This window comes from Pleurodeles waltl, chromosome 10 (genome assembly GCF_031143425.1).
Source record: "Pleurodeles waltl isolate 20211129_DDA chromosome 10, aPleWal1.hap1.20221129, whole genome shotgun sequence".
Lineage (NCBI taxonomy): Eukaryota > Metazoa > Chordata > Amphibia > Caudata > Salamandridae > Pleurodeles > Pleurodeles waltl.
In genome coordinates, this window is record NC_090449.1 from 31,369,181 (window position 1) to 31,388,622 (window position 19,442).

Consider the following 19,442-nt stretch of genomic DNA (forward strand, 5'->3'; position numbering starts at 1 on the left):
AGCATAAAAAACAACTTTAAATAATGTTCATCACTTTAATTAATGTCCTTTTTTTTTTTGCAGGATTTGCGGCACAGTAGGCTCAGACTGATTGCCACCAAAATGTTCAAGCGCAAAGCTGTGACTTCATCAGAAAGCAGTGCTTCACCACAAAGGAAGAAATGCTGTCTTGCGTTCAAAGAAGAATGGCTGAAAGAAATTGTGAAGACAGACACAGACGTCCAGGAGCAAGGTTTGCGTACAACTGGGAGAGCTATTTCTATACAATCCAGAAGTAGGCCTGATTTGCAAAGTATCTGCAGAAGCAAAGATCGCAGGGGACTTTTCTACTGGGAAGAAATGGAGTGATGGCTGGAAGCTGGACTACTTGAAACGCCATTTATGTAGCAGAGTTCATGAATCTGCTTTGGTGACACTGAGAAATAAAAGTGCTGCTGCCAGGCTGGGTTTTGGAGTGCGCACCATGCTAACGGAAACCGCCAGTGACAGAGCAAACAGACTAGAAGTAGTTGAACGGCAAAGATCCCTGCCTGAAGAGATAAAGATTCTCATCAACAATGTGTTGCTAGCAGTCAAAATGAACACATCAATGTTATCTGTTCAAGACATCCATGACCACGTCGCATTGTATGTGAAGATACCAGACAGCTGGAGGAGCAAGAACTATGTCTTTGAGTTTTTGGAGGCCATCAACAGCGTAATACGCTCTGACCTCATGGCAGAACTTCGCAGTGCTCGGTATCACACATTGATAATTGATGAGAGCACAGATATTTCAGTTACAAAAATGCTCATCCTCTACTTCAAGTTCCGATCTGTAACATCAACAGAGCACAAAACAGAGTTTGGGGGAATTGTAACTCTGAGTGCATGCAATGCGGAGGCTATCACTACAGCTGTAAAAGAGTTCCACACTGCCAATAAGCTGGACCTTATGAAAATGGTCATGTTTACATCAGATGGTGCATCGGTGATGCTGGGAAAGAACAATGGTGTTGCTACCCGCCTCAAACAATCCATTCCTCATCTAGTTGAGCAGCACTGTGTTGCGCACAGAGAAGATTTGGGAGTTGATGATGCCTGGAAAAAAGTGCTGATGATCAGGGAAATGGAAACATTACTGAGGACTGTCTACACTGTGTTCTCCCGCTCACCTTTAAGAAAGTCCAAGCTGGACGAAATTGCTTTGGTCACTGAATGTGAAGCGGTCTCCTTTTGGCCACTCAATGAGGTGCGGTGGCTTTCAAGGCATTTTGCTGTTGGTGCACTCTTGCGTAATTATGAGGTTGCTCTCAAATACTTTGATCATGAAAGAGTTGAGGAGAATGACCCAATTGCTAAATATTGCTACAAAAAACTATCGGATTCAAACTACCATATTTCCTTTGCAGCACTAAATGACATTCTGGGTGAACTTGCATCTTTGTGCAAGTTGTTTCAGAAAAGCTCTTTGACCACCGTTGAAGCTGTACAGTATGCAAGAGCAAAAATTACCCAAATAAAGGAACAGTACTTGGGCGACACTGTCTTTTGGAGCGACACAGTTAAGAGATCTGATGGCTTTGTGCAGAGAGGACCGAGAGTATGATAGTGAGCCGATGTTATCTTTCATTAAACTTCTTTGTGAGCACATGGAAAGAAGGTTCTCAGAAGATGAATTGAAGGAATGGACAAGCTTTGATTTCCATACAGTAACAACACAATCACAGTTTGATTTTGGGACTGAGAATGTACAAAGAAGGTCTTGGTCCTGGGTGATTGTGACACCCCTGGTGATATTGTTCGGCAATACAGAGATTATAAATATGAGGTGGCAGCGCATATAAAAAACGGATTGTTTAGGACCTTTCAAGACATGGTGAATTTCACTCTGCGGAATGCTGCACAGTATAGTGTTGTATCTCAGCTTGTTGATGTTTGTGCAACTTTCCAGGCTTCAAGTGCAGACTGCGAACGAGGATTCAGCCTCATGAACTCAATCAAGTCCAAATTAAGAAACAGACTAGAGGAGAGTCACCTAGATATGCTGATGAGGACAAAGGCTTACCTCTCAAATGGGAAAGTTGATTTAGACCGAGTTTATCAGCACTGGAAAAATGGCAAGGACCGGCGAGAAAAACAAACATGTCACACATCTAACGTTGACACCTGGCTTGTCTAAACTCTTATGCGGCTTCTCCTAAAGTCCGTGAGTGGGTGGGGTAGGAACATTTCTCAGCCTGTATCTTGGCAGGGGCATCATGGCATTCATCAGCAGTGTGTTCATCAAACTGTAAATGTTAACCAATTGTACAACTGGCTGTATTTGATGTGCGGGGACCTCTGCAGCACTCTGAGAGTATTCATTAAAGTTTCATAATGGTTCAACCTCCTGATTTCTGTTTTCTCTAACTGGGGTGTAGGTGGCACTTAACAGGTTATGTCCTTGGGATGTGCAACCAGGTCACAAAACTGCCTTGATGCCCTATTGCATGAAGCAATGATATCCCTTTTTTGCTTTAGTGGTGTGGAGAGGCTAATGCCAAAGATCTTGGCTAGTTATGCGCTGCGCGCGCGTGAATGGTCAATTTCTTGGCGCACGTATCCTTGGCTGCAGCGCACAGAGACCGCACACTGCCGCACACAGTGGAAAAAAATTAGAGGGAACATTGATTCCACGGATCAACAGCCTGGGTCAAAAATTCTCTTATTCTGCGTCCAGTCATTTATTAGGCAAAATTTGCAGCGCAGTCAGGTCAAATCTGAAAAGCATGCATTTTCCCAAAAGTGAGGTTTAACGGAGTGAATGGGTGCTCAAAAGGGGATGGGTTAAATTGCTTCCTCCACAATGCTTTTTAAAAAGGTATTTCTGGACCTTCCAGCCAAACCACATGAAACCATAGTTGAGTATTCCCCTAACTAAATTGTGGTGATTGGGGTGTTAAATGCCACTAATAAATCAAGCAGGAGCACGACGATCATGTCAGCTTTGTTTGGAAAACAGTTTGCATCGTTTAAGAGTTGTTCCAGATCTCTGCCTGTTCCCGCCTGCATGGAATATAATCGCTTCCCCTCGTCTCGGTGGAACTGAGCCATCCTGTTCCAGCATTTCAAAATCTCTCATTAGAAGCTAAAAGAGGTAGACAAAGGGACAGTTGTGCAATAGGTGAGTTTAGAGCTTTGGGTGCTAACCCATGCGTTGGTGAAAAACTGGTCAGAACTGCCATGCAGGTGGTAAAAGAAAGCGCAGAAGCTGGAGAGGTTTTGGTAAACTAAAGATTAGCAAGATCTCATTGGAACCCTGATTTCAATTGGAAGGCAGGTATTTCAGTGGAGGCGGCTGTGTCAGTAGGTGAGGCATGGTGGTCTACTGGATCCAATGATGGTATAAGAGTCTATTTAGGGATTTAAAAAGATCCCTTTTATAAGAGAGCTCTAGAAAAAAGGGTATTTCCTTGCATAGGCAGCTGAACTGAGCAGAATGCATGGCCATGCAGCACTGCTTTTACCCTTAGAAATCAGACTGCTGAAATCTAATTAGGCTTAGCTCTATCCCTGGCCTTTAATACTGTTACCATTTACCACCGACAAACATCAAGGCTTTGTATGATCTTCTCATGATACGCGATCTCTACTCTGACCACAGAGCCAGCTCTCCGCAGTGCTGTTATTTCCTCTGGAAACATAAACAAAGTTTTTTTACTGGTTTGAAGTCACCAGATGACTGCTGCTCAGATACCACTGATCCCATCCTGGATTTAATTTTATGCATCAGTATTCCAGGAGTTCTAGTCTAGATTTGCTTCACTTGAACCAAAAGGTCTAACACACCTAAAAATAGTTATTTCTACTAAAGAACTACCAGAACTGCAAACCTAGATCAAATCAAAGACAGAACCAAACTTACAAGGATCTGTAGGGGCTTATTCATTCTACTTCTAGAAAGTGACATCATCCCCAGTTTTCCATTAACAGTACTTCCAAGATTGGTAAAATGGGTACCATGGACATTGGCTACAATAATATTCCTAATATTGAAGTTGCACATTTGTGTTAAAATGTTACAATAATTCAACTTTTTATATAAATGTAACTAGACTCATAAGACAGCCTATGCCCCTGGAAGATGCATACTGGCTGCCATAGTTGGCAACAGAGCAATTGTAATGCAAAATGAGAGTAAAGAAGAAATCCTTTTTTATGCAGTAATTGTGGATTTGTGATTCTATTGAAGAATACTGGCTTGTCGCACCATTAAATCCATGGTTCATTACACAGACTCTGAGAGATCTGACATGTTTTTGAAGATAAAGTTGGGTGAAGCTCTTTTGCATACAATTTCTTGGACAATTTGAGCGCAGGGTCATTTAAAAAAGAAAACTAGGTGTCTGCTGGTGAATATTTGAAGATTTATTCAGCGCTCTAGAAACACAGAAAAAGGAGAGTGCCTCTGTGAATAGTGACGGAAGAAGCAGAGGGTCACAACAATGGCACAAACGCAGGACTGTAAATAGCACTTACAGAAAAAAAGACAGCTAGTCCTTCCACGCGTGCAAGGAGAGAACATACATACTTGAGTGTTTCCCGGTTGTAGAATCCAACTTCCCAAGCATCACCCATCTCAACTGATCAAAAGAGTCACAAAATGCTTGATTGGCCTTTTCAGTACCACTAAAACCGACTTAAACCACTTCAGGGCTTGTAAAACAACTCCTTCTGGTAATCCAGCTCAAGAGATGACACTTTGAGATCTTTAGAATCATTCATTGAACTGTTTATTTTGCAAAACCCAGTTCTGAATGAATGAAGATGGGGAAGTAGAGAGGCCAAGGACTGTCAAAACTTGAAAATGCAAAACCTGTTTCTGGGAACCTCCAGAAGCAAGAATAAATACTTTAAAGAAAGAAACCATCATGTCATGTTCTCGCTTGAAATCCCTTTCCAAAACAAAATATCTGAATAACATCCTTTCCAAGGTGACCACTGACACTCATTTTGTCACAGATGACTATTTCATTTAAATAGTATTTTTGACACTTGTATTTTTCTTTTAATCTTTTAGATAATGTTTGTTTTTAAAAACATAATGTATGCATTATGTACAGTATCAACCTGTGGGTTTGTAAACTATTGTATGATTTTGCACACTTTTCTAGCAATCCCCAACATAGTATAAGAAAGATATCTGTGCTATAGAGCCATATGTTAAAATGAATATCTGCGCTCCAAGGCGTGGATTATGGTACCCATTCCTCCTTCCTGGCTCTCAGGTTTGCAAAGTGCGGCATTTAGAACACTCCTCTGAAGATTTTTTTGTTGTCGTGCCCCTTCTAAGCATTTGTATGTCCAATGTACATACATGCGAAACTCCAAATGGGCTCCATGACCAATGTGACAAAATTCCGACCATGCTTTCCTTGACTGACAAACCCACCCAGCCTCTGTGGACAAAAGTGAAACGCTCACCAGCTTCCTGCTCTCCACAGCCTGAAGGTAGCTGCGGAAAGACATCCAGGGCCCGAAGATCACCGTCCCCACAAAGTAGATGTATCCCATGAACTCCACCGGCGATGGAATGATCGGGACCACACCCCTGTCCAGGTCAAAGCCCAGGGACACAGCTTTCATAGCCACAATCATCTGCGCGCCTGCAAAGGGTCAAAGAAAGGACAGGAGGGTTATTCCAGGTGGTGGTGGTACATGCATCGAGTGGGTGAGAAAGGAGGCTGCCACACAGAGCGGGATAGACAAGTACAGACTAGTCTTTACTAGGGTGGGTAGATCATCGATACATAGACAACCTCAGGTCCTCGGATGCAGCCCATCTAATGGGATCATATGGGGTTAGGTGACAATGTGAACAATGCAGGAACAACAAACATCACCACATCTAAACAGAGGCCTGAAACTGTGCCTACTGTATAAATGTGAACACAAAGTCATGATGTCAGGGACGGGGGGGCTCTAGAACCATGAAACAGAGAGCACTACACACACATCTATCCACAGAAAGAGAGAGGAATAGAGGACACGTCCTTGCATAAACACAGAGCACTAACCAGGCATGTTCTTACAAGGAAACATTAAAAAAAGACAAAGCTGCATAGAAGCTGAGGACAGGCACATCCTTACATGGAAACAGATGGGGGCATTAGACGGGCATTACTCTGCACACAAGCAACAGGGAATAGACACGTCCCTGCATGAAAACAGAGAAAGCACTAGGCCAATGGAAACAGATGGAACGCCAGAGGTTCAGTAGGACTGTGAAATAATAATAAAATGGAAGAACAGAGACAAATAGCTATAGAGACATTGGTGTGCCTCACTAACATGAAGTGTGGAAGAGCATCTTTTGTGTCAATAAATACCAAAAGTGTGAACACCGAAGGAAGCAGGGCTAGAAGAGCAGTACATTCAATAGCTCTGCCATGGGTCTTTGATGGTCTAAGAGGCATCAAGATAGTTAGACTCCTGCAATGGAGGGTGCGGGGGGTGTCTATAGAATAATCAACATCACCAGGCAGCACTGCGCCACATGATTTGTGTTCTAGCGACTGAAGACAGGGCACAAACCTTCAAAGGGAGGAGAAGAGATGAGCACTGCTATTGTATTCTTGTCCCTTACCTCTCATTTTGTGCCATGTGACTGTGTCCACCATGTGCATCTCCCTGCAGACAAAGAAAACCTTTAATGAATATAAACAAGTACAAGAAACAGGAGTGCTAGGATAACCACTCCTTGTTCCAGCTCTTGGGGAAAAGTGCAACTTAAAATAAATAAAAAAGAAGAAAAAAAAAATTTGCCCTAAGGTTTGGGCTCATCCGCCGTCACATACATAATTTTATGTTCCTGTTTTTTTAAATATAAAATATGTTGAGGGAAGGACAGGAAAAATCTCAAGTACTCATCAACAATTACCTTTGGCAATGCATCTGCTAAGGCCTTTCGTGCGGCTCAGGCTTGTGGTCAGGTTACACAGGAACTGCACCCTTTCAGTTCACAGAGATGTGTATGTGCACAGGCAGTGGACTGGCTATCTCAGGAGAAATTCCATGGCTCGGTACAGAATCTAGAGGCTTATAATTTACTGTTTCATAACATGTCAGAATTTCACCAAGGCCATGAGTCTGGAATCATCCAACAGATGTATTGTCAAGATCCTAGCCACGGCAGACGGGGAGGAAATTTGCTCGATTTGTCAACATGCATCCAATATGGTGGACTATGACATTCTTTAGTAGTCGGCCTGCACAGTCTGTGTACCAGAGCTTCTTTTGTTTCTTGGCAGGTAGGCTTCTATCAGATTCAGACCTTCCTCATATGTGGCAAGGTGTGGGGTCCACAGAGGGTCTACACTCTCGCCCATTCTACTAATGGATGCCTCTAGCCTCATTTCCCCAGAAGATTTCTTGTTTACTCTGCTCTGCCACTCACAATACCAAGTCAGTGGCTTTTCAAAACTGTGATGCATGGAGGTGTTTTTCCCCAGCAGTGTGTAAAACTGACATGTTCTTTGGGACCCCAACAAGGCTACAGTGTCCTTGGGCTCTTGCAGCACATGTATGTGCTTCTTTCACCACTCTTAACTTTACACCTAGGAATCCCTGGAACAATGAGGGCCCTCTGCATCTGTTTTAGCAGTAGAGCTAATCAGCAGATAAGTTCAAACAGACTTCACGCCTGTTTTTACTTGAGCCACTAGCAAGGGATTTTAATGTGTGTGAATTCTATTTGTGAAGGTGAATCTGCATTTATAGATTCTAAATAAGGTGCAAATCGGCCCCGTGTACTGCTTGCAATCCAGACCAAATGGCACCTGCACTAGGTTGTTTTGTGACCATAATGTGCACCTGTATACTAACGCGCAATGGAGGAGGAAGCAATGGTAAAGGCACTTTTCTTTCCACGGCTTGGGTGAAACAGATCCTGCTCTTCAGACTCAAAGCTGACCACGATGTTGCAGACCTTGAAAACAGTTGCTCTGGTTATGGCTTACTTTGTTGCATCCCCTTTTGGTAGCACAGACTGCAACAAGCTTGCTGGGTGGTTAGAAGCTGCTGGATCTTGTCTATTGTGTTGAAAGGTCCCTCCATTGGCTGTGGGGTGCTACAAAGGCCAAGTTTAAGACTAGAAGTTTAACTCACAAAATCTTGTTATGGGTGACCCAGTGTATCCAACAAAGTCAAGAAACATTCCCATAACTGCTGCCCGATACATTGAGGGGACAACCAGAATCCAAAATAACAGGCAGGAGCAAGGGAACAAGGTTTCTCTGTGCAAGGTCTACTTCGCTCATGCTGGCCTTTTCACTGATACTAGAACACAAGCAGTGTTGGAAAGGGAATGTCATCTGCATAGTAACTGGGCATGTACCTCTGCTTGACGTGTCCAACTACATCTGAAACTGGTTTCCTGGCTTATTTTGGCCCTGATGGCACACTAATCTAGCAGGGGTGCAGAGATTTAGGCCTACCCTTGATATCATGAGGACCCAACAGATCTTGTGACCCGAAGGGGTGCACGAAGTATGCTTTCACCACGAAGAGTGGACTACTGTCCTTGTCTCGGGTGTAACACACAAATCGGTGCCCGCAATGTACTGTGTTTTCGATTTGTAGAATAACCATAAATTTTTCTCTGACAGTGACATGATGGTCTACTGACCCCTCTCAAGTAAAGTTCGGCTGTTATGCAAGACCTAGAACCTTGTGCTGACACCCCGTGTGCATGTCCAGTGGTTATGTATCTATAGTGAGCATGTGATACATTTATGCTAACAGGACTGTGTGTGTGAGTCTCTGGGTACTGAACACAGTAGGATCATTTTTTGATGTCCCTGGTTTAGCCAGGCACAAGATAGAGAATAAGGATTGCTTCCTCAGACAATGGACGTGTAGTGCCAGCATTCCTGTGGCTGGACGGTGGAGACCCAGACACTGGACTGAGGAGCATGGAGGCATAGATACCTTTAGAAATCCCATGAAGATTTTGTTAGAGACGGGCCACTGTTTAGTTCTTATTAAGCACTGCCATTTGCTAAATTGTAGGGATGACAGGCAAGACTGCAATACTGTTGTTCAAGGTGAAGATGTTTCTAGTTCAGCCCTGCCCTATTCGCCGTCTCTCGTTACCGCTTCAGGAAGGCTGATCACAGTCAGGTGCAGAGAACTCACACTTCATTTTGCCCATGTTTGTGTACTTCTTGCTTGGAGACACTCTGATTGCTCTGTGCTGTGAGAAATATCACTTTACACAAGGACTGTGTCTGCAGAGCAGCCTGAGGACACTTGAAAGGGAACCACACGAAACCATATCTGACGCCACAGACAGTGCTCTACATCCGCTGGTGGGGAAATGTGCCTAAAAGTGGGATCCAAACCACACCACTTTTTTACAGTTTTAAGTTCTTCATGACCAATGGAGGGAATGTTCTGCAGAGTACTTGAAAGAATGCTGTCTCACAAAGGCTTGGTCTGCCTGATACCAGTCTCACAAAGTAGAGGAAATATGATCTTAAGTCTGCATTATCTGGTGGCAGAGCTGAGAGTATGCCTTGGAAGTCTGCTGCCTGCTGAGAAAGGGAAGGAGTATGCCTAATCCTGCGGGACAAAAGAATGAGCAGGCAGAGAAGGTCATTGTGTCCCGGCATGAGGAACATCCACAGAAAGCAGACTAGAGAGTGAAGTGAGGAGTGACTCATGTAATGAGTGGGTTTTCCGGTCTCTTTATGCAGTTCCTGCAGAGAACTGCTCCAAAGCACTTCACAAGTACAACTACCATTATGCCTGCTGACAGCCGCAGTGGGCCGCAAACAGGTGCTGCCACCGCCAGAGGAGAAAGAATCTGTGTTGCCACTGAAGTGGAGCACGGTCTGGTTGAGAGTGACAACTTCAGAAGACACCTCACTTCTGACAAATTGACCTGGGAAGTGAAGGATGCACAGCTTCCTCAGGACCAGTTTATACTCTGCTGCAAAAGCTGAAACTGCTGAAGACAAGGTACTGCCAAGGCATAACCCTGCATGCTAAACTTATTTTTCCAAAGGAATTCTGCCGAACGAGCTGAAAACATGGGCTGCGCCCAATCCTCCAATCATCTGCTGAACCATTGAAAATGCAACACACCCCCTAGCCTGCAGACAAAACCAGGGAAGATGCATGTCAAGGAACTAAGTTTTTCTGCCCAAACCAATATCTGGGGTTAGAACTATCAAACCAAGATATCCATTTAACCTGGGGGTCAAAGAGGTAATTTGGACCTATGCCTTACTCATGCCTCTGCACACAGAACACAAGAGAATCTAGTTACTAGTCTTGACTGGGCAGGGGCAGAGTACTGGGAAAGAGGGTGCAGAGCTTCCCGGAGATTCTAACTAGTGGTGCCACCCTGAATTTGCTGATCCAACTGAATTGTGTAGTATATACTTCTGTGTGTGATTCAAGTAATTTCTTTAACAAAAAAGGCAAGCAATGGGCTAATCAGTAAAGTACTGTGTCTGTTGGTTGACTGTTAGGGGTCTTAGCTCTTGCGCCCATTCAAGTATTACATTTGTGAAAGAAGAAGGAGAGCCCAAAACTTTGCTCAGAAGCCCACAGCCCGTGTTGCTGAACATTGAGGTGTTAAATTCCAAGGCTCTCTAATCTTTCTACCTCCGGCCTCTTTCATCCACACCACATACTCCCAACCTCTTTATCTCACTTCTGCATGTTCTTATGCACACCTGCTTTCTCCCCTTTTCACTGTTTTTCAGTCATTATATTTCTCATACATTCCCCCTTTTCTGAATTTCTCTCTCTTGTTCTTGGTCTGATCAAATATAAGTTGTGGTTCTAGTGCCTAATTTATAAAAGAATGAATGCTGGAGCCCAAAGCTTGCCTCTGAAGCCTGCAGTCAGTGTTTGCCAAATATTAAGCAGCATGGCCTTTACTTCACCTCATACCTCTTTTAATTCACTGCCAGACACATTATCTCACTTTTCCAAGTTCCTGGTTTCTCCCTTTATGTCGCTTTTTCATCTTTCTCATCCTCTTCCATTCCCTTTGTGTGTTTTTCTTCTCTTACCCTCTGTCAGTGTCTAATAAGTGAAAATAAATGCTGGTCCCAAAAATGAGTGTCGGTGGGCCCCACCGGCAACCACTGGCACAAATTAAGCATTGCCTAGTACCCAAAAATGGATACTAGCAGACGCAACATGCAACCATTGTTTCAAAGTAAGCACTCCCCTTCACGCTGAAACATCTCTGAGAAGCCTGTGATTGTTGTCCCTCGCTGCCCTGATAGCCAGGTGCAGGAATGGCTGTAGTTGGCCCAGTTTGTAGAGCCACAATAACACAGAGCCCATGAAAACAGTGAAAAGTATGTCAACCACCACGGTTGGTCACAGTAGCCCCTAACTGCCTTGTGCCCCCCTCACGCCCAACCACCTGAGAGGGGTCTGACAAGCAGATTAAAGAAAACCTTCACGCTTGATGATGTGGCTGTCTGCTGCTTCTCAGGGTGGTTAGGTCTGCAGGAGTGAGCTACACCGACACATTCAGCTTCACTCGCTTGCACTCTTCTCGTGGAAATGTCTACTAGAAGACACATGCCTGATCTATTTCTCGATTCAGTTCCCTCCTTAAACACTTAATCACACACTACAACGCTCAATGCTTACACGTCAGTGTTTTCTCATCTAATGCAGGACTCAACCGAATTTCCTTGCCATTGAAGAAGGAGTTAGAGCCAGAACAGCACCAGATGCTCCAGGTGAGCTCATCTGAATTCACACTGATGCATTACTCCGAACTACACAAGGTTCATCTCTACCTTCGGCTGCAGTACCATCTCTTTTCTTACCCCATAAGCAGATAAATGACAATGGTGACGGAGAGGAAGACTCCGCGGTTGGAGGAATGCCGGCACAAGAAGAGGACGAGGTAGCAGAGAAGGCTCAGGAGCACCACCCACACCATCTGCAGCTGGAAGAAGTGGTAGAGACTGTAGAACCCTCCAGCCACTGTGCTGAGGTGCTTCACGTAGGAAGGCAGGCCTGGTGGGAGACACAACCATTGGACAAGGCAGGAGCCAATCAGATCACACAGCTGACTGCAGCACTCACACTTCAGCTGCCTTGCAGAGCTTTTGAATTAGCTTTTGGATCAAAACAAGAGTGCTTAATTTAACAATACCAGCTAGCCTTAACAAATCACTCCACAAACCTGAGCACTATTCTGTTCTTCTTAAATTCCATGTTATCACGACAGTCCTAACAGATACTTGGACTACAATCTAAATTGTTTTAACCCACATAGTGTCTACATTGATCTGGTTCATATCAAGCAAAACTGGGAAATAAACACTTTGGCAATGAATAACACCCCTGGCAGGAGCTTGAAACTCTAAAGAAAGGCAGATTACTGACAAGTGGGTGGGCACAATGAAAATGCCTCATGTGTGTGTACAAGAACAGGCGTGCATGGGAGACATTATGTGCACTTGAGGCACTAGGGAGCTCACAGCCTACTTCAGTCTTTGGCATCCCTGATTCATCTACGGGCAGGAAGATCTCTCTCAAATAAAACCAGCAAAGCTCAATCAGAATTTCATTTTCATCCTTTGCCTGGGTATTCCATGGTCATCAGTATTTTTGACTACATAAAAGAGAAATATTTGAGGGCACATATCTCCATGATCCTTAATTTGCCATGGGTGCACCTAACTGTATCGTAGATGCTACACTCAGATCCTGTACCAACTCAATCTGACCTCAGCTTGACTCAAACTTGAAGAGCTGCTCTGGTGCAAGGATTTTTAAAGCCCCAGAAAAAGGGACAAATTGCCTTTTGGGTGCTCGCTATTTTCTAGCAAGAGTCATTTTTGTTGCACTCTGGCACCCTCTTGAGGCTTCCTTTCGCAGGTGCTGCGAGGCAAATGCCTACAGTCACCATGAATAAAGCATCAGCACCACTTCTGATAAGTGTTTTTGGTTTTGTGACAGTGTTGGAGCCATGTGACCGTCCCGCGAGAAGTATGATATTCATTTGCTCCATATGTTGCAGAATTATCTTAAGTGCACTTCAACATGTCCACAAACCCTTTTCACAACCACCACAACCAACTATTTGTTTACTTCTTCACTTAGTCAGTTTCTCCTTTCACCCCTTTTGTGTTAGGCTCATAACTTGACTTGCCCCCTTCTGCATCTCTATTTTCAATGGATCCGCCTCTCTCTTCATCTCTGAGAAGTATGATTTCAAAGCATCAACCTCACCCATGATCAAGGTCAGGTTTTTCACTTTTTTAGGTTTGACCTAAATGATACTTCAATACTGCTAGTACCAGACCTACTGCAGATTTATCAAGAAAGGAATTGGGCCTGGAATGCAATCCTGTAAGTTTTGGGATTGCTTTGTTAAGAGAAGAATGGAAGTGGTAAGTCTGCCGAGTGGAGTTTAGCTGCTGCTCTGTTAGCATGAGATTGCCTCATTCGATAGCGCATACTACTTTCAAAGATGTGAATGTCATTACATGGTCCATGGTGAGATAGGCTGTTGATCTTATGATATGTGCATATATATAAGCAGCACCTGATGGAGAGAAGAAATGAATCGGACTGTGATTAAGGGACCATTATCTCATGCACTGTCACAAGAAAGTGTACACACATGGAATGAGTGTGTCTAGGCTGCAAGCAGTCTTCGGGAATTTGACATTTGTTAAGTTTGCAATTTCTTTGACGGTTTTGCAGCACACGTGCAGCAAAATGTCAACTACAAAAGCCACTGGAAGCAAAATGAAGAGCAATTTTGTTCACTGAAAAGTAAACCAGCTAAGCTGCTTTACAAACTATTAATACATGAAGAACGCAGCATAATAAATTCACACAAGACAGATCAAGGACTAAACAAGCACTCGGAGACTGGGTCTCAGTGGTATGACAAGCTGAATGCACTGCAATCTACATTTGATCATTCCCTAAAGAGTAAGTGTGGGGCAGAGACTGCAGTATGCTATGCCTCATTCTGACGGATGCTGTCTAGACAAAACTCGGCTCTTCTCAGACTTACCCAGCCTCCAGAGGACCCTGCACCCCAGGCAGATAAGGAGCAGCAGCCAGACCTGCTCCAAACCCTGTTGGGCCGTCGGTATGATGCAACCATGGAGAAGTTGCTCGTAGAAGTCCCTCCTGCTGACGGCTGGCATGGCACCTCAAGATCCTGCGCAAATCAGACCCGGCCAGAAAAGAAAGGAGCCACTCTGCAGGACGGATCCGTCTTCCTTCAAATAACCATGGGTAGTCGCCTCAACCCTGCGGTGGAAGAGAATACATGGAGTGAATATTTTACCCTCAATTAAGTGTTTAATAAACCATGCCACCTACTTTCTGAACCTCAAATGGAGGCACTGCTGAGAGAACAGATCTCCCCAACTCTAACCAATTCTGGGTCATGTTTAGTCTGTAGAACAAAGAACCCTAACTTGACACTCACATCCCACACAAACCTCAAAAGGACACAGTGTTACAATAATACAGCAGCTGAGTCCCACCATGTCTGAGAAATCCACAGCTCAACTTGCACCTATCATCTTCAGGACAAGGTCAATTTCACCTCCCATCTTAAGTTGTTTCATAGAGGGTTCAAATCTTTTTTTGTTCTTTAAAAACGAACCTCAGATTTATTGTTCCAGTTTAGCATTCACAAACCTAATTTTAAATACTGCTTTAAAACCTACATGGAGGTTACACAGGGATGTGGTACTCCTGATGAAACTGGAATCCAGTTCTATTTCTGAATTTTGTGGATCAGTTCAATGCGCTGCACTCATTTCTGCTTATTAAGAAATTCAGCAGGATTGCAATTAAGTGAAGGGTAGGTATCAGTCTGGGAGCAGATCACCTGAAATCTCAAATGGCTGAGAAAGCCTTTGCTGGGAGTGAAGACTCTTCTGGCTGTCCGTACTTGTCATCCACATGAAAAGTTCTTCCAACACAGTTTCTTCTGGAGCCCACGTTTAGGGCGGTATATCTGGCGAAATGGGATTTCAGGAGACCAGGAAGAGGAGACAGCAAACAGATTTACTTAGATGTCTGGAGTGATACTTTGGCTTTTGTCTATTTTAAGAGGAACCACCCACTTGAAGCTGACATTTTTGTGGGCATAAACAACTTCTCCCTTTCACACATTCCATGGTTTTTACAGCTGAACATTTTAGATAGAAGTAAAACTGTCTCTCAATTCAGCCCAAGACGCTCTCCATAAGAACAGCCCACACTCTTGAACAACAGGGCGCTTTGGAAAGTAGACCCCATATCCCACCCACTTGGGCTCACAGCCCAACACTGACACCTATCTGAAGATACCCTCAACATGGGATGGTAATATGCCACTTGCTTAAGGCAAACTGCCTGACTACCCTCGGACAGCAAAACAGGATGCCCACTGAAAGACACAAATACCCCAAGTGGAAGCCACCCCTGCTAGACCCACCCCTCCCCCATAGAAAACACCTTCATGACCATCTCACCTCCCCGGGAATGTAACACTGTTCTTCAACCACAAATACACCAGTTGTTGCCTTCGGCCAATCCCTAGAAGAGCATGGCTCCCACTGAAAGGCACCATGAACCACATATGTAGGCACCAAGTCAAGCCCTAAAATGCAACATAACCCCACTTTAAAATACTAAACCCGACTGGAAGACAACAGGCCCCCATTTGCCTATTTCAGAATGTAACATGGTCACCATTACAAGCAATGGAAGGGACCAATATTTGTAATTGGAGAACAGCATACACATGCGGTCTCCCAGAAACTGCCAGGTGCCCTCCTGGTAAACCCCACGCCCTATTGGATTACAATGTTACCTCAGTGCAAGGCCCCATGGTCCCTGTATGCGCACAAGTGATCTCAACTACCACCTCAAATATACCAAACTCTAAAGAATGCCAGCTCCACTCAAATGAATCCCAATGTATCAGTTTTATCCACAACCTCATTGAAATTCAACTCAATACACCCGCACCATAATTTAGGCAACCCATCTAAAAACATAAGAAACCAATCACCTTAACATCTAATTGTACAAAACCACACTCCTAAACTAATGCTGCAATTCAACTCAATCGCACTCGTATGTTAAATTAACCCACTACACAATTCAACTAACTCCTTGGACAAACTATGCAATATTCTCAAACCCACCATAATACATACCACAACTCAATCCAATCAAACAGTTCAATTTACTACATCCCACAATGCAACCGAGAGCATCTAGCATTTCTGCCCAAATCATGTCACAACTACACCCAAACACTGAAACTTAACACACGAATTTCACTATTATACCTAGGATTGCCACCTCGCTCCATGGTATCCATACAGTGCATTTCCAGTCCTGGCCATTTCTGTTCAAAACTGTTGTCATCCAGTGTGTCAGTCAAATTGGTTTGGTGTAAGAAATGCATAACTACAGGTTCAACCACAAATTAGGCTTGCATATAAAAGCCCAGGAGTGGAAACATGGCACCCTGGAGAAATGGGTCTAGGTGTCAATATTGACTCAACCCAAATCACTTATTAAATCAAACCAGTCCCTTACAAGTCAACATACTTTCATAACTAGACCCAAATCCAGAGTTCAACCCATTAATATACATTTCAGCTCACTGTATTACTCAATGAAACCCATGAAACCAGTCATTTAACCAGATACAACACAGACCAAATCCACACACTGAAAAATATCTGCCAACACAGCTGACTGCAAAGTATGACTCGACTGAATCCAGTATGGCGTTCAATTAACCCACATAATCACACAAACAACTAAATCCCCAAATTTTATTCAACCCCAAGTGACAGAGTGGACCAACTCATCTTCAGACTTCCTGGGGTGCAGAGGTTTTGAACTGTCCATCACTTAATTCAAGTCCTTTAAGCTACTTTACGTCACCAGTTTAAACTTGGCACCTTCTTGTCAAAATCCATCGATGACCACTTGGTGTGGAACCAACTCTATCAATTTACCAACAAATTAAACTATTACCGGCTCTTGGAAATATGCCTGTCCGCTTTCTAGATATCTGCAGAGAGGAACTGTGTAAGAACTAACATAAAGAAGGCTAAAGTACTGCTCAATAACAAGTGGAACACAAACACACATCAGTGAAGAGATGCTCATTCATTTTGGGTCACCAGGACTCCGAGCACCAAACCCTTAGACGTAAGGGTGGCCATAATGCAACAATAACTAGATGTCGCTTGAGAACGTGTGCTTGGCTGTTTTCACTGTTCTCTTCATCTTCTCTGGCTCATCTTCCTCTTTATACCCTTACTGAAGCGTCCAATGCTTGTCAACTACACCTAGCCTAGCGCCTACTGTAACATCATCTTTAGGCAAGGAGGTAGGATTTATGCAAGGTTCTTAGACTGCACGCTATGCAAGATGGTGCCCTTGGAAACCAAGCACTACGCAAAGTAGGTACTCTGAACCCCATGTGCCTCCTTCTCTTCCGCTCAGAAAGCACCTTGAGGCTATCTGGTTCACACATCTGTGCAATACAGGCTCTTCATCCATTCAAGCTAGCCCCACAACTTGAACCTGTCCTATCTCTACATTCACCCTTTGTTCACTCCTACGCAACTGTATCGAACCAAACATACTGAATCAATCACACATCCACCCACCGACAATCACCATTCCACCCTCAAGGAGTCCAGCTTAAAAAAGGGGCGGACTGGGACAGAAAATAAGCCAGGACAAACAGTGTCCCCCGTTAGTGAATGAGATACCTAAAGAAGTGGCCGACAACTACAAATCGGGGCAGTTTTTAACTTGTTAATGCACTCTTTATTGGTATTTTGCAAGGTACGGGGGAGGGACTGCACGGATTTGAGCTTGTTGCAAGCAGTGTTTGTGGTAATAGCAATTAAATCACCAGTATAAACAGGCCTCTGGTAGTTCGTGATTGCCCTTTAGGCCAGTCGACCCTGGCTTGAACCCTTCTTCTCTGTATTTACAGTAACATCAAGAACAGTATGTAAGGTAGATTGGGACCCTAGATGGGGGGGGTAAAAGAAATCCCCCACCCGAGTTGGTACCTGTCGAGTATTCAGCATCTTTATCAAGCAGAAATATAAAAAAAAAACCTCTCCGTGACAGCTTTTGCATGCAACCTTCAGTGAATTGCATACAGCCCCCAGCACCTAGAAGCTCGAGTCACCAGTGAGCTACAGATGTGCACTAAGAACAGTTCTGGCCCCATGTACCCCCATACTGGGAATCATCTTCCATGCCGGCTCTCTCCGTGCTATACCCACTGAAAGACCCAACCACCCCCAAAAGCATCACGAACCGCCCGCGCACCGCACAGTGTTCTCATGCATGGAAGCGTGAATGGATGGATGGATGCATGATCCACCGTGCAAGGAATGAGCCCTTAACTCCACCCCCAATAAAAGGCACCCGACTGGGGGAATACCTTTACAAGGAATGCTCTATCCCGAGCTCACCCTGAGGGCCATGGGTGGGGGTCCCTGCAGTAAGCACCCCCCTAATCCACTACCAGGGTTCACCTAAGGAATGAATGAGCCCAGACAGAGTGCCGGCCTCCCCTCGGGGTGCAGCTGGAGCCTCCGCACTATACCTGTCCCCCGGTATTCTGGGGTGTCCCTGGCTGCAGCCTCCTTGCACGAGGGAGGGTTTCCCCTTCGTTCCTCCTCTCTCTATGGAAAGCCTGGGGGAGAGGAAGGGGCGGGAGGGGCTGCCTGCCCCGGGGTTTGAGTGGCAGATGGCAGCGACCAATGGCGGCGCGAAGAGCTGATGGGCGGGGCTGAGCGGTGGCCAATGGGAGGGCTAGGCGGGGGAAGCTGTGGTGCTGGACCTGGGTGTTGCAGGAATGGCCGGGGCAGTGGGGCTTCCAGGGCCAGCTTTAACCAGATTCAATGTTGCACTCCAGGATATATCCCTCTGTACCTCCTTCTGTCCCGGAGATGAACCTCGAGGCCTGGGGGGCGACCCCACGCTGCGGGGGGGACTCCGAGCTGCTGTCACCATATCCCCACTGTATGATGTGTGGAAATGTTTGTGGCCACTCAACCATTAGGAGAAAATGCTAGTTTCTCGAATAGCTTATCTTGTGGGATGGGGTCGGGGTGGTGTGGGTGGAAATTTTAAGAGCAGGAAAGTTACATTGCCTGAAAACAGTTACAACTGAAGTGGGAATTTCTCGCCTGGATGAAAAGTGTTGACGTGCATGCAATCTAAAAGGGCTTTCCTTAAACCAAGGTCCTCATATCTCTGCATTTAGCGTGTTTTTCATTATTAGAAACGTTTATATATTTGCCTTGTTTCTAGTGCGTCAATTATTTCTAAATAGTTGACTTTACACTACGTGGTAATTGCAAAAGAGTTTGCACAACATCTGCAAGTGGAAGAAAACCAAAAATAATAACCTCACCAGCTGTATGCAT

General features: G+C 44.6%; 1 protein-coding gene across 3 annotated transcripts in view; it reads right to left on the reverse strand.

The window, feature by feature from the left end:
* PORCN (porcupine O-acyltransferase) overlaps nt 1-18,751 on the reverse strand; it is a 76,150-nt gene extending 57,399 nt beyond the window's left edge. Inside the window, exons 1-6 of one of the 3 annotated variants that reach the window (XM_069209542.1) lie at nt 18,617-18,729; nt 14,864-14,992; nt 14,033-14,274; nt 11,823-12,015; nt 6,608-6,651; nt 5,446-5,627 (exon numbers count right to left, since the gene is read on the reverse strand). In XM_069209542.1, coding sequence (XP_069065643.1) covers nt 5,446-5,627; nt 6,608-6,651; nt 11,823-12,015; nt 14,033-14,168 — 555 coding nt within the window. In that variant the 5' untranslated portion in view covers nt 14,169-14,274; nt 14,864-14,992; nt 18,617-18,729. Of the gene's footprint in view, nt 1-5,445; nt 5,628-6,607; nt 6,652-11,822; nt 12,016-14,032; nt 14,275-14,863; nt 14,993-18,616 lie in introns of all 3 variants that reach the window. The other 2 variants (XM_069209543.1, XM_069209540.1) reach the window with 2 other exon arrangements.
* Nucleotides 18,752-19,442: the final 691 nt, after the last annotated feature.